The 13,787-nt window shown below is 40.7% G+C and overlaps 2 protein-coding genes across 3 annotated transcripts in view; one reads left to right on the top strand and one right to left on the bottom strand.

The window, feature by feature from the left end:
* The window catches only part of LOC137999663 (formylglycine-generating enzyme-like), a 34,163-nt gene extending 29,499 nt beyond the window's left edge, over window positions 1-4,664 (top strand). Inside the window, exons 6-7 of one of the 2 annotated variants that reach the window (XM_068845509.1) lie at window positions 2,442-2,501; window positions 4,032-4,664. In XM_068845509.1, the coding sequence (XP_068701610.1) occupies window positions 2,442-2,501; window positions 4,032-4,154 (183 nt within the window). In that variant the 3' untranslated portion in view covers window positions 4,155-4,664. Of the gene's footprint in view, window positions 1-2,441; window positions 2,502-4,008 lie in introns of both variants that reach the window. The other variant, XM_068845508.1, reaches the window with a different exon arrangement.
* Window positions 4,665-4,809: 145 nt separating this feature from the next.
* On the bottom strand, window positions 4,810-11,887 carry LOC137999664 (uncharacterized). The gene is made up of 4 exons (XM_068845511.1): window positions 11,736-11,887; window positions 10,548-10,688; window positions 9,041-9,127; window positions 4,810-5,039 (listed from the first exon to the last, which is right to left on the bottom strand). Exons 2-4 carry the CDS (start codon window positions 10,650-10,652, stop codon window positions 4,941-4,943), a joined length of 291 nt encoding a protein of 96 aa, XP_068701612.1. The 5' UTR covers window positions 10,653-10,688; window positions 11,736-11,887; the 3' UTR covers window positions 4,810-4,940.
* Between the last annotated feature and the right edge of the window lie 1,900 nt (window positions 11,888-13,787).

Genomic DNA, 13,787 nt, shown 5'->3' with positions numbered 1-13,787 from the left:
GAATACAGGACCAGCAAATCCCATTGTAGGAACAACGTTGTTTCCGTGACCCCGACCGATCATGACACTCATCACTCGAATATTTCTTTCTTCTCTTTGAGCTCGTCGCATATCACTAAACAATCTAGCAACCGATAAACAACCACCCATAGACTTTTTCAAAAGAACAAGAATGACGATCCTTCCAACGCCTCGACTCTTATAGACCTCATTGGACCTCGTTTTCAAGAAGAGACCTTTCCTGGAGGGGTACCCCCCCATCCCCCCTCTAAGTCACCTGACCTGTCACATGACCCATTAGGGTCTCTTATAAGAGCGTGCGATCCTAAACACCTTCATTCTGTTTGTGATGCTTCGCCAATATGCCACCACTCACGCGCTTGCAAGCCAGAAGGGCCAGAGAAAGACTAACGCGAATCCATGCGTTCTATCTAGAAAACAGGGAGGAACTGCTGAGGAAAAAGATCGAGCTCGAACGGAAGAAAGCCGAGCAACGAGAACGACAAGCCGAAATACAGAAACAATTCGAAGCAGAGAACCAATGTGTCATCTGCTTCGAGTACTATCTCACCGAACCTCACAAGCTGGAGCATCTGACGTTCACCACCATCTGTCGACACCTGGGCTCCCTGCGCAAACTACGACACCGGTCCACACCCATGCGCATGTTCTGCTGCAAACAACGAATGCACGACCGGTGCCTCTATGCGTTCCTGGCGAGCCAATACGGCTACATGAACCAGTACCAAAGGAAGGATTGGAAATGTCCTCACTGTCGGACCAGCCTCATCGTGGTGGGGAACAAATACTTCCCCCAGAGCGCCCATCCATCGCCAGATCTGGACAGCGTCCGAAGAAACTTGTTCACAAGCTAACGCGTGCTTCTGATGTCTTCCAAAAACGTGGGGAAGGTCTTTGCCAAATAGGCACCACACCCGTTCCTTTGCGTTGCCCTTCCTATTGGGATCGTTTTTATGTCATGTTGTTTCGGTGTATGTATCTGCATCCATTAGCTAAGAATCACGCCATGGACGACCCATCCTTTATGATTTTATGTTGTCTTGCTTTGTCAAACTTTTTAGTAGGGTAGTAGGTTCTGGATTCCTACACCATGGTTTATTCAAGGGACGAGGTTAGACACCAGGTCTCCTCATACGTTCCCGTTTGTAAATTAAGTTTTGTTTGATTAAACCGTTATGATTCGAGAAAATCAATTCATTCTGTGACCTCTCTGTCCCATCCCGTCCCGAACCGACCCGATCCGTCCCGACCCGTCCCGAACCGACCCGAACCGTCCCGATCCCACCCGACCCGTCCCGAAGACCCGTCCCGTCCCGACCCACATGGTCGCCATCTTGTTTATGACGTCGATTGGACTTTGACCCCATCCTGTTTCACGTGTGCACGTGATAATGGCGGACACAAATCAATCCACCAATCAGAGAGCTCGTTGTATCGGGCAAAATCCCGTCTCCACCAATCAGAACGCTTGTTGCAAAACCGGTCTATATTCCCCCATAGTACTACTACAATATATTCCAAGTGTTCTATTCCGATTTCCAAGTGCGTTATTCAAGTTCCTGTCAGAAAAGAGTTAAAATTCGCATCCACACACTTAACGAAATGCCGCCGCGAATGCTTTAAAGGGGCACTGTTATGAGCTGCGCATGCTCGAGTTTGTTTGCTTTCGAGCCCACGGAAAATTCTAGCCGCCGTCATGGATTCACGCGTGAGTCACGTATATTCGCCGGAGTTTCTCCTTTGTCCGCCATGGCCCTCTCCAGTGGACACCATTTTGAATTTGTTCGATTCAACTTGAAAAAAGTTAACGTAACACTTTTCAAGTTTTCACAAGACGCTAGCGCATGCGCTTCTCGTGACAGTTTCCCTTTAAACAACAAATTAACTGATCTAAGTATTTTCCTCAAGTTTCCCCCATCCAAAATCTAACTTTGTCTTGATAGAGCGGTTTTCAATTGAGTGTCGAAAGTAATTAGCGAATTGCTTTGGTTTTGGATTACTTCACTCAGTGATTGATTAAAAGTTCTCTGGCCACTTTTTCAACCAATCAGAAGTGAAACCAAAACCGATCGTCCACATTTTCCCGCGCTTTGTGTCGGCTACGTGTAGTTCCTCGAAGTTTGATTGGTTTACCTGATTGTCTTTGTTATTTTTGATTGAGCGAATGTGAGAATGACATATACACATGAGAAATGATTGGCCAAAGTAATTACTTTGGTTTTGGTTTTACGACACTCGATTGAAACTCGCTCTAAGCAGTTAAATAAATAAGCTGTAACGTGGGGGCTCCAATTGTACCGAGGTCCCAAATACAGCTGGGTTCAGATTCGCTAGGACACGGGCAGAGATATCACAGGAGAGCTTGATAGAGCTCCTCGGGTCCTTTTGCCTGAATAAATTTGTGGTCTTTCTTTTTTCAGAAGGGCCCACCGTCTGGACGGGATAAAGTGAAAAAAGGAGGATCGTATATGTGCCATAAAGTGAGTATAATGTAACAAATTTGCATTGCATGCGAGGAGAAATGAATTTTGATTTAATTCTACATTTGATTTGGCTATTTACAAGCTTGTCGACAAAGGCAGACTTTGATATAATGTCGTACCCAAATCTCACTCTGTCAATGGAAATGTGAGATCTGGTAAAGTTCGACAGTACACCATTTTTCATTGGCTACTAAAAAAAGGTTGCGGCAATGCAGTCTACGCTCCGGTTGGCTTATTTCGCGGGGCACCTAGTGAAGGTTTGGTTTTCGTAAGCTCATGTGCTGTTTTGAATAAATGCCAGCTGTGCGGAGGAAAGTTGTGTTTTTTCCGACGCCGGAAAAGCTTTACAGTTGAGGAAAATTATTTTAAAAATTTGCGACATTTGTGTAAATGGTACCGACGGAAGCCCCACGTACCCTGCCACTCGAATAAAGTGCGGCGAAGCTGGCTACGCGGTACGCATCAACTAATAAATTCAAGTTGAAGTATGTGATTAGGTCTAGGCACTCTTAAACATTTTCGCTTTCAATTTACAGTTTGGTTAACTACACTTTTTACGAGATTGTGTGAAGAAAATAGCACTCGTTTGCTGATTAATCGTAAGCGTTCGTTTCAGTGGTTAAGCCTAAACGCTCTTCAACATTTTAGCTTTCAATTTACAGTTTGGCTAACTACACTTTGCACGAGATCGTGTGAAGAAAATAGCACTCGTTTACTGATTAAGCCTAAGCGCTCCTTTCAGTGATTCTGCAGTTACTCCGACAATTCAAAAATAATTGGCTGTAGCGCTTCTTTCTGTTTCGGCTTAAGTTTAGGTTTCCTTGTCCTCTACCCAAAAGAATCTCTTCAAGAATACTCTCGAAATCCATGTTTATTCCGCAAAATCACCCAAAATCACGACAGAGAGTACGAACATGCGCATTGATAGAAAAGCCCGTATTTCGGGCCTCGCTGACACTGAGCATGCTCGAAATCGAACTTTACCAGATCTCCCTTCCGTATGACCGTGGGAGGTCTGGGTACGAGATTAACTTTGATATCCACCCGGGGGGAAGGGGCTCCCATATGGAACAGACGGGGATGCTCGTCGGAAATATTGAATTTAACCCCAAATGGAGACCATCTGGGCGTGGCTCAAGCTTTTTGTGACCCCTAAGGGAGACTAATCTGGGCGTGGCTTAAGGAAATTTTGACCCCTAAAAACAAGTTAAAAAGAAAATTTGATTTCTGTTTTTCTTCGCCTAATTCTGTGTTTCTTCGCGGAACCCTAAACGAGACCTTGGCGGTTTAAAATATTGGCGCTTTGCCCGGAACACCCTAAGCGAGACCAAAATCCAAAATTTACACCCCTAAGCGAGACGACGAACATCCCCGTCTGTTTCATATGGGAGTCCCCCCCCCCCCCCACCTTCCCCCGGGGATATCCATTCAGGTCTCCCCCAGTTCCTCTGCGGAACTGCACGCAACAATTGTTTCTCCGAATTATTTTTTACTCTTTTTTTAGCGTGGTTTTTTTCCTCGTTGCAGTCCTATTGCTACAGATACCGCTGCGCTGCTAGAAGTCAAAATTCCGCAGATACTACTGCTTCTAATCTTGGTTTTCGCTGTGTTAGTGACGAGCTACCAAAGGGAGTCAAGCTTGTCAAATAACTATGCTTTGTCATCTTTTCACGCCGTTTATCTTTCGGTTGCCGAACTACTTGCTGCTTTGATTAAGCCGAAACGTATGATAATTGATTTTTTATGTTTCCGATGTAATTGATGCAGTTTTCCATCTAGCCTGCAAAGCAGGCGTATTTCTGGTTTGGTAAGAACTAATGGCCGACATCTTGGATATAGCAAGACTATCAGAGGCCTGAGGCCAGTCAAAAAAATGCACTCAGTGAGAGGGAGACAGTCTCAATCCTCTACCGGCTGTGTACTTTCAAAATGGCAGCCCATTACGAACTTTAGACCTTGAACAAGCGTCCGCCTGCCAAAAAACGCCTGCTCTGCGGGCTGCTTTCCATCGTGAACAGGTCCTTATTTCATTTTTGACCAAATTGTGCGACCACAACAGCTGTTGTAGGTCCTGAAGCAATGAGAAGGAGCGTAAATTCGGAGAATTATAATGCTCTCTTTCCTAGGCCTTATCAAAAGTCACCTCAATCAGTCATCGCATTTTTCGCGTTTTATTATTACTTTTAAGTCGGCCTTGTAGGTGAGGATTCGTTTCAAGGTCGAACTTGCCGTAGGACACTTAAAAAGGTGACGATGATTTTGGCGAAAGGGAGGGGAGACGCAGAAGTAAATTTGACACAGACAATGAACTTTTGACGCTGTCTTTATTTCATTAACAATTCACCTCAAAGAATGTTAAATAAATGTGAAGTTTTCGAGATATCCCTCTGGTAATCAAAGTTTGTTGTGCATCTTAGTAAGTCCAACTCTTTGACGTCATGCTTGTTTGAAGTCTTTAAAACAACTCATGACCGCTTCCAGATCTCCGGCAGCATCCACAGCACAGCGCTCCACCGACAAGAGCCAACCGCGGTACTGCATGAAAAAAATACCCAACTATCGTTATTTCTAAGGGACGGACTATTAAAAGTAACCAGAGGTTATAGTAGATATTGTTGTTCTTTGGCCATTTAAATTTGATCAAAAAACAACACAAGCAGCGGCGACAAACATAGTAAAACGCGTGTTTAATATCTTGACGTTTAGAAATGTTACAACATTCATCTTCAGAAGCAATATTCCGGTAGGAAATACGACACTATATAAAGAGAAAATCTAATTGGTCAGCAGTGACATATAGAAACTGTAAAAGGGGATTGGAAGACCGAAAGAAAGATTGTTTTCGGGCTCTCAAAAATGCAAGCGGGGTCAAGACTTCCGCGATTGCTGAGCATACCATCAGGACGGGTCATAACATCAAATGGGATCACTTTCAACTTTTATCTAAAGGTTCTGATCTACTTTGTAAAATTAATGAAACAATATTGATTCAGGAACTTAAACTGAAGCTCGAAGTGATTGTGTCAACAACGTCCATAAATTGGTTTTACCCAACTCGGCCTACGGCCTCGTCGGCTAAGTATCAGGCGATATTCCGCGCGATTTCGCAGGGTAATTGTTAATAATTATTCAACACATTGTGACAATGTCCAAATATGGTCTTTGTGCGCCCAATATTCGTCCTGCGTACTCAACAGATATCCTGCGATATACGTAATTTTGTGTGTCGCGGAGAAAAATGGTAGTTTTTCCAGCTTTTTTTCCCAATAAACGTAGAAAATTGTGCTTTGTTGAATAATAAAAGCATTATCCTGCTCAATCTTGCGGAATATCGCTTGATTTTCGCCAACTCGGCCTACGGCCTCGTTGGGTGAGTTCGTCGGCTGAGTATCGGGCGATTGTTAACAATTATCCTGCGAAATCTCGCGGAATATCGCCTGATACTCAGCCGACGAGGCCGTAGGTCCAGTTGGCTAAAACCAGGCGATATTCCGCAAGATTGTCGGATTAAGCATGGCATAAAGTCTATCTCGAGAATCCTGCTAAAAGTCTCTCCACGCTCCTTTGGGGGAAAACAATGGAAAGACTCGAAAGGTAACTTAAATGCTTAATATTCTGAAACGCAAAGCCGTAAGCAAAAAACGTTCTTAAGGTAAATCTCTTAACGGTAGGTACATAAACCATCGCTTAATGCCAACATTAGCAGTGAAAAATGCCTCCTATTTTATTTATCAAATGTCACTGCTGACCAATTAGATTTTTCTCTTTATATACTTTCTAGTCTTCTACTAGATTTAAATACAGCGTCGTATTTCCTAACGGAATATTGCTTCTCAAGTTAAATATTGTAGCGTTCGAAACGTCAAGCTATTAATATGCGTTTGACTACGTTTGTTACCGCTTTTTGGGTGTTGTTTTTTGATCAGAGGCTATAGGTTATTAAAAATTATCCGTGCAGAAATTTTTTAAAGGCAAAATTGTTTGCAGGTGTTTTTTTTTTTTTTTATGGGATGCAACCTTTGCACGATTAGGCACATTCGCTTGCAGGATTTTGTGAAGGCAATTTTCCTTTCAGGGAATTTTTTTTTTTTTGGGGGGGGGGGGGGGGAGGGGGGATCGTCATTCCTGCGCCCCCCGGTTATTTCCTTCCATTTTCGTTTCCCTTCCCTCTGTGAAAAATGTGATCGCAAGTTTTATTAAATAACAAATCATTAATTTTTCGTCCTTTGGCATAACTTATCCCCAGAAACTTTCCTTCCCTTGCTTTTCCGCATGCGGTAATTAAAAAGTGTTTCCCCATCATTACCAAGAATAGTGACCTCTGACGCACAGTCGTGGAAAGGGCTCTTTTCAGTAACCTGTCGAAAGCCACAATTTCTGAAATTTTTAAGAGCGCGCATTGGGCCACGCATCTTTTTGTTCACACATTTCCTGCTCTCGATGATGACCAAAAGGATTTCGATCTCTTGAACAGGAGGAAGTCAAAGCCTGTTTTACATATCGCGGCTTTAGATTCAGAATCGAATAACAAATTGATGTCAGTTTTTCATGCGTCTGTCCTGTTATTGATCATGAATTGCGTCATAGAGGGGGCAAAATTAAGTCAAAACACGAGTAGAAAGCGAGACAAAAATTCGAGAAACTTCAATCTGACGCGAGCAATATCGCATCATTATCGCATAAATTATAAATTTATGTGTCTGTCCGCTTAATGATAATAAAAATTAGCCAATGAACGCGCCAGAAGTTTGTAGTCATTGTAAAAAGATCCATGGTTTTTGACCGCCATCTTGGCTGGGGGGCAAACACGGCTAAATTTACATTAAATGTACGGGATTTTGGCCGACTTTGAACGATATCATTCATTCAACAGAAAATAAGGCCATTAATTAAGGAAGGTATGACGTCCGTAAATTCGAATAATAAATTTTCTCATATTGCTTTCAATTTCGCGACAATTTGCCGTGATGATTTTAGAAGGGTTTGTATGGAATCTTAAAAATTCGTTTATGGTCGTTGTAGCCTGAATCTGTTCTTTATCGTAAATACTTTTGTTCTTGGGCCATCGTAGTTTGATTAAAAATAAGACACAAACAGCAGTGATAAACATATTGAACTTGTTCATTGTGATTATGACTTGACGTTTCGTATGTGCTCTACATACATTTTCAAAAGTAACCGTTGGAATTTAAAACAGCTCTTTATATATATAACAAAGCGGAAGTGAAAAGCTGATGCTTTATTAATCTTTTCTGTTTTTATTATTATTATTATTATATATTTTGCTGTTCTTTATATTTCATGAAAATAATCTCAGTATAAATTTCTTTTAAAAGACACCATCACCGTGGAAATCCGTCTCCTTATAGCGGCGCTACAGCGGGTCAAAGTCGGCCAAAATCCCAAACATTTACTATAAATTTAACCGTGTTTGTCCCCCCCCCTCTCCCCCCCCCACTCCCCCCCCCCCCCAACCAAGATGGCGCAAAAAACCGTGGAAGGGTCTATTGAGAGCGCCATTTATTATAGGTATTTCTATTGTCAGAGTATACTTTGAGTATCCAAGAGCTATCTTAAAGCCTTGTTGCTGCCGCACTGAGTGAGCCTGAAGCGTACGAACGAAGCAGTTCTCTAATTGGGAGAAGAACACATTTTTCTTCGAAACGCAAGGAATTGTGGTCAAAGGCGAAAGGAAGTGTGGTAATACGTGAATGGAGGAATTAAGATGCACAGTATGATCATCAGAACCTGCTCTGTTTTTGATTTCAAACTGCAGATAGTTCCACTTTCACGCAAGAAAAAAAATATATTCGAAATTGTTTGATGAAGGCCAAGAACTTGGAATGTTGTAGGAAACAAATCTCTTAACCACCTCTCCAATTCTCAGGTCTGTGCGGTACATCGTCTCTGAGTTATTTGTCGAAGCGTTTGACGCAAATCAAAAATATCTAATAGGACGCCTTGTGGTCCACCAATATGGCGGCCGGTAATCAGGGAAAACATCTAAAGTTCACTTTGCGCTTACTTTAAGATTACGGTTTGCTCATGAGATAAAATACATGTGTGATCACATCTCCTAATGTACATAAAAGGCTCAAACAGCTGAGATTCATTGGGATAGACTTTTTTCGCAACCAAATAGCTTTGCATCATGGTGTCACTCACGCAAGGTGACAATTCGGAAATTCAAAATGCTGTATTTTCGGAAACGAAAGGAGTCACGGAACTGGACACTTGGAAAAGATTTATTTCAGGGTCATCTTCAACCTCTTTTAGATAAAAATTCAGAAGACCTTGATGGCGTCACTGTGAAAACCATCTATTGTTTTCTTTTTTTTTTTTTTTTTCTCGAGTGGGGTCTCCCTTCAATTCCACGCACGCCGAACCGTTGTTGAATTGAACGTCTGCTTTCCCCTCGGCAGCATTTGTAACATTTTGGTAAACTAGTATATAGCGCTATATCAATGATGAATTAGTATTAGTTTTGTAAAGTTAACATGACCTACAAACTTGTTTTAACAGATCAGTTCTCTTACCAGTGGCACACATTTGTAGTACAGGTCCTGAAAACACACCGAAACTTCCTTTCTCTGCTTGCATTTTAGGAAGTATGGCTTGCAAATCTGAAATCAAAATTTACCGTCAGGAACCCATGACCCGGAGCCTACAGCTCCCATACTGGGCCTATGTAACGGCATTTTTTACAGACCGATCTATTTTTAGACTATCTTTTCCGGAAAAAACAAAGGCAGTTCCGGTTCGTTGACCCTATGACGTCAGCTTAATTTCTTGTAATTGGTCATCGGGCTCCTGTGGGAGTCTCATTCGCGGGAAATTCAATCTAAAAATAAATCGGTCTGTGAAAACGCCGTTACACGAACACAGTAGAGTTGTAGGATCCGCGTCATGGGTTTCTGAATTTACCCATGAATGACAACTCTTACATAGTTATAAAATGTCTGAGTTGGCGCCAATTGCTGTCGACAATCTCAGTGAAAGTCTCTTATTCTTTATCCGTAGAATATGGTATTTTTTATAGTTGAGTTAAGGAGGCTCGAAATACTTTCTCCTTTTTTCAATCAAATAAACATATTCTGTCCTTAGATATATACAGTTAGGGTAATCATATCAAGACGAAATTTGGCGAGGGTATTAAGTACTCATCATAGAGTTCTCACATCACATCCTCCTCCAAAATAACGTCAGCATGGCAACGATATAAGGCATTTCTTTGAGCCTTAAAATCAAGATATAATGGCTTTTTTTTAAAAAACGGGACGGTGAAATCTTCCCATTCAGCGTTTCCAAGTAACGCTAGAGATAATCTCTAAAATATTTAAAATTCAACAAAATCTGTAGATCAGTTTTTCAGAAAAATAAGTTTTTTTGAAATGTCACTAATTTTTTTATTTTCACCTACAGAATTCTCTTAAATTTGAAAAACAAACGGTTTAAGTTAATCTAAGCTGACATGCAAAAAATGAAAAAAATTCACCGTCCGGAAGCAAAGATATAAACGAGTAAAGCTGCAAAATCAGGAAAAGTGAGGGGGCTACAAGGTCGGCATTTACGCATGCGTCACCCGCTCATTCGAGTACACGCGCGAGTGAAGCTACAGGCCAACACAAACGGATTTAAGTGACCATTAAACCGTGTGTGTACAATTTTCGTAGTTTTCGTGAATATGAGATGTCTACTTATATTCTATATGTATAGGAATTAGAAGAAAGGTGAGCGAAATTAGCGGTATTTGTTTATTTCTGGTGACCCATTTTTGAATCATGAGTTGACGCTAGCAGCTTTTAGAATTGCGTGTATATATGGCTTATGCGCGCGCGCTCAGCTGAAAACCCTTTCGAGCCTCCTTAACGTTAACTGGTCTTATGTGAAATGTCATGGCTAAACTTACGAACTGCAAATGAGGATAAATCTTTTCACAAAAACGTGGTATCAAAGGTATTCATAATCTCAATTCCTGCTCCCACAATTGTGAAGTGAATGGTGATAAAACCGCTTAAAAGCCAAAACCAACGTTGTACTAACCTGAGCGGCGGACATTTTGAAAAAATAATCCGGGGCGGCCTTTTTTTCCCCTCGGGTCTCGAGAATAAAGAAGCATAAAACAAGGAAAACCGTTGTAGATTTCATTGCGTGCAGAGTGAGACCTTGAGGTCTGTTTGAGAACTGTGAAACAGAGGAAGCATCAAACATGAATGCAATTATCGAGACGGAAAATTTCCTAAATTTATTAAATAAATTAAGAAATTAAAGGCGGCTCTCAGCGACAACTGAGCCTGATGTAAACCATCCAGTTTCGTGGCAAGAATAGTAGACACCTAACTGCATTTTCAACGGATTGCAGTATAAGATATCGTAGTGTTTTCCGGCTACTTTATGAAGTATTTTGTAACCCTTCATTTCCGTATTTCTAGGTTTTAACTAAACTTACACTTTTTTCACCCATAATTCACTTTGAAATATGCTTTGTGGCTGGTCATATTAATGAATAAATTTATGGTTTTGAAAGCTTGTTCTCGCAGCTTTTTCAGTTTAGTAGAAAAATTAGCAGACCTTCCACCGAGCAAACACTGCGTTTCTTAAAAAATTCATCACTTCATTTTTCACAATCAAATTTGACACAACATGATTTACAACATCAAAAAAAAATCGACGGTAATTGGAATGCCCCATACACAGGCAAATATATTGTATATACGACTTTATCGACGATAGATTTTAAGGACCTTTTTCTTGCATTTCGAGCATTTACTTTTATTTTTTTTCCGATGCAGGGAAGAGAAAAATTCTGAATCCTCCTATCACATGTAATCTTTTCGTTGCGCGGATAAATTCTTGTTGTGCCCAGTGGGTAAATAATTAGACTCGCGCTCTCCTAAATTTGCCAATTTAATGCAGTTTAATTTGCCAATCAACTGTAGACCAAAGCAGGAAGGCTTTAATTTATTGCCAAAAATTGCCCTTTCATGATATAATAAACTAACATATGGACAAACCGACCCGTGAAGAAAATTCTCCGTGCAGCATATGGGTTGACCAAAATTGAGATGACCCGAATACAAACAAACTTCTGGCCAGGAGACTTAAAGGAATTAAATTTCAGCAGTACCAAAGGTATATTTTTTCCTAAGCATATTGATACGTGAAAAGCAAAAATGCAGCGCCCCATCGAACCAAAGATTCCAAATGAAAAAAATAAGAAAGAAAACTTACTTGCTCTAATTTTGATGTTGACCGTCTGAAGTCGGCGTAACTGTAAGGTAAACTATCTGCCTTAATGCCAGGTGTTACCGAATTACCCAGACTTTATCGGTTGTTGCTGAATAGACTCATCAAGTGACGCTATTATCAAAGAGAACGTCACAATCTTGTAACATCCGAAGATATGCTCATTTCTTAAGAGCTTAAAAGGATTGATACATTGATTACCGCAAAACTATTGTTTCATTTCTGCTCTTTCAGTAAGATGCTCCACAATCTTTGAAATTAATTGATATATACAATATGGTGTTCAGTTAATGTTCTTCATGATTTCGTCGCATCAGCAATTCGCTTCTTTATTTCTCGGTCGGAATAGTTTTTCTTTGTTATTTGGATTGCTGTCTCATAGTTCTCTGGCCCACCAAAGGGAAAAGCATCAATAATACTTTCTCACTTTAACGAACAACGTTTGAACCGACTATACTCACCTTACTCTTTTAGAATTTAGTTTAAAAAACGAATAATCCGACAGAGATTTTCGAAGCAAGAGATCATCGTAGTTAGTGATAAAGCAATTGCATAGAAGCCGAAATATCCGGGGATGAATGAAACAGCAGCTTCTAAAAAAGTGATCGATGTCTCGCCAAAAAAATATCGTTTCTTATTGTCAGTTTTAATAACTTACTATTTTTTCAACCATAGCATCTGAAAGGTTTTTTCCTAAGTAGATTCAGTTTTTTTTTTGTACATTATTGCGCCGTACTTGGGATATAAGACTGATTAGTGGTTTTGGCAATCTATGGATGCCCCTTGCCAATCGGTAACTGCCTAAAAGCCCACCTGGCATCCTCATAGTAGGAGGTGTGGTAAATCACTTGAGCAATGACAAATGACGTTCTACTCGTCAAGTAAAAGGCAACAAATCAGATTACAGTCGTGGAAGAGGGAAATAACCCCTAAACTCGGTGGGTCGACGCCGGAAAAACCTCGAAAATATCGCATCTACCTTTCCTGTGTAGTTTCAGCAAACTCATTGGAAAAGCATACCGGTTTTGTCTCTTGCCAGATCTCAGCAGATTACTGGTTACTGCGACTTCCGGACGTTCTGTCAGCGGCATTCCCGAAACTTTTGTCCCGATTCACACGCATCTCTTAACACAAATTAAATTTGGATCAGTTTTGTTAGCTTCAGTTTTTAATTATGGTTCAACTTCCTGGGAATAACACAGCTAGGTAAACTAACGCAGAAACGTTTCTTTAAAATCAGATGTGAAGAGCTCGAAAAACCGAGGATGTTTGATTGAAGAGTTAATTTGCTTTATTTTTTCAATGCTGATGATAGCCGAGGAGTAGGAAAAAGATCTTTTCTTTATTTGAGCCCAATCCAGTCAAATCCGGGGCTTTCTAATTTACTTTTGTTTGATATCACTTACTTTGGATTTAACAGGGGAAGGAAAGTATAAATATGTATGATTGGGGAAGGTAATGTTAAAAACGTTGAGTGTTTTATTCATAAGTCTGTTTGACAGCCGGTATTTGATCCCCTAAGATTTGGAAATATCATAACCTTACTTGCCATAAACTATTCGCAATTCTTATTGTAAGTACAGTTGTCTTTCTGCTACCTGGAAGGTTGGGAAAAGGTCATTTAATTTATGTTGACGCTTAAAAATTTGCTGAAAACGACACTGGACAAAAGAGTCTTAGACTTTTGCGAGAGATAAATGAAAGATGGAGAAGGCTGCATAGTGGGTATTTTTTCTTAAATCCGACAGAGAGGTCGATTGGGACAACTCGCAGCCCGTCGATCAAAATTTATGCTCCCTTGAGTCTTAAAACAACCTCCACAAATGGTTACTTCCCTGGCCGATCTGTTGCACCCCAAACCTTACACCAAAGAGATTATATATCAAAGATTTTAAAGCAGTAACAAAACCATACATTGTTTAGGAGTTAGTAGGAGAAGACGACTTGGCAAGTAGGAAATGAAGGAGTGATGTCTGATTGAAACCGTAAAAAGGGTAAAGAATGTCTAAACATTCTAACGGAGATAGTTGGTCGGTA

This window comes from Montipora foliosa, chromosome 4 (genome assembly GCF_036669935.1).
Source record: "Montipora foliosa isolate CH-2021 chromosome 4, ASM3666993v2, whole genome shotgun sequence".
Classification (NCBI taxonomy): Eukaryota; Metazoa; Cnidaria; class Anthozoa; order Scleractinia; family Acroporidae; genus Montipora; species Montipora foliosa.
Note: the sequence above shows the minus strand (reverse complement) of the source record. Positions and strands in the feature narration are given on the sequence as shown.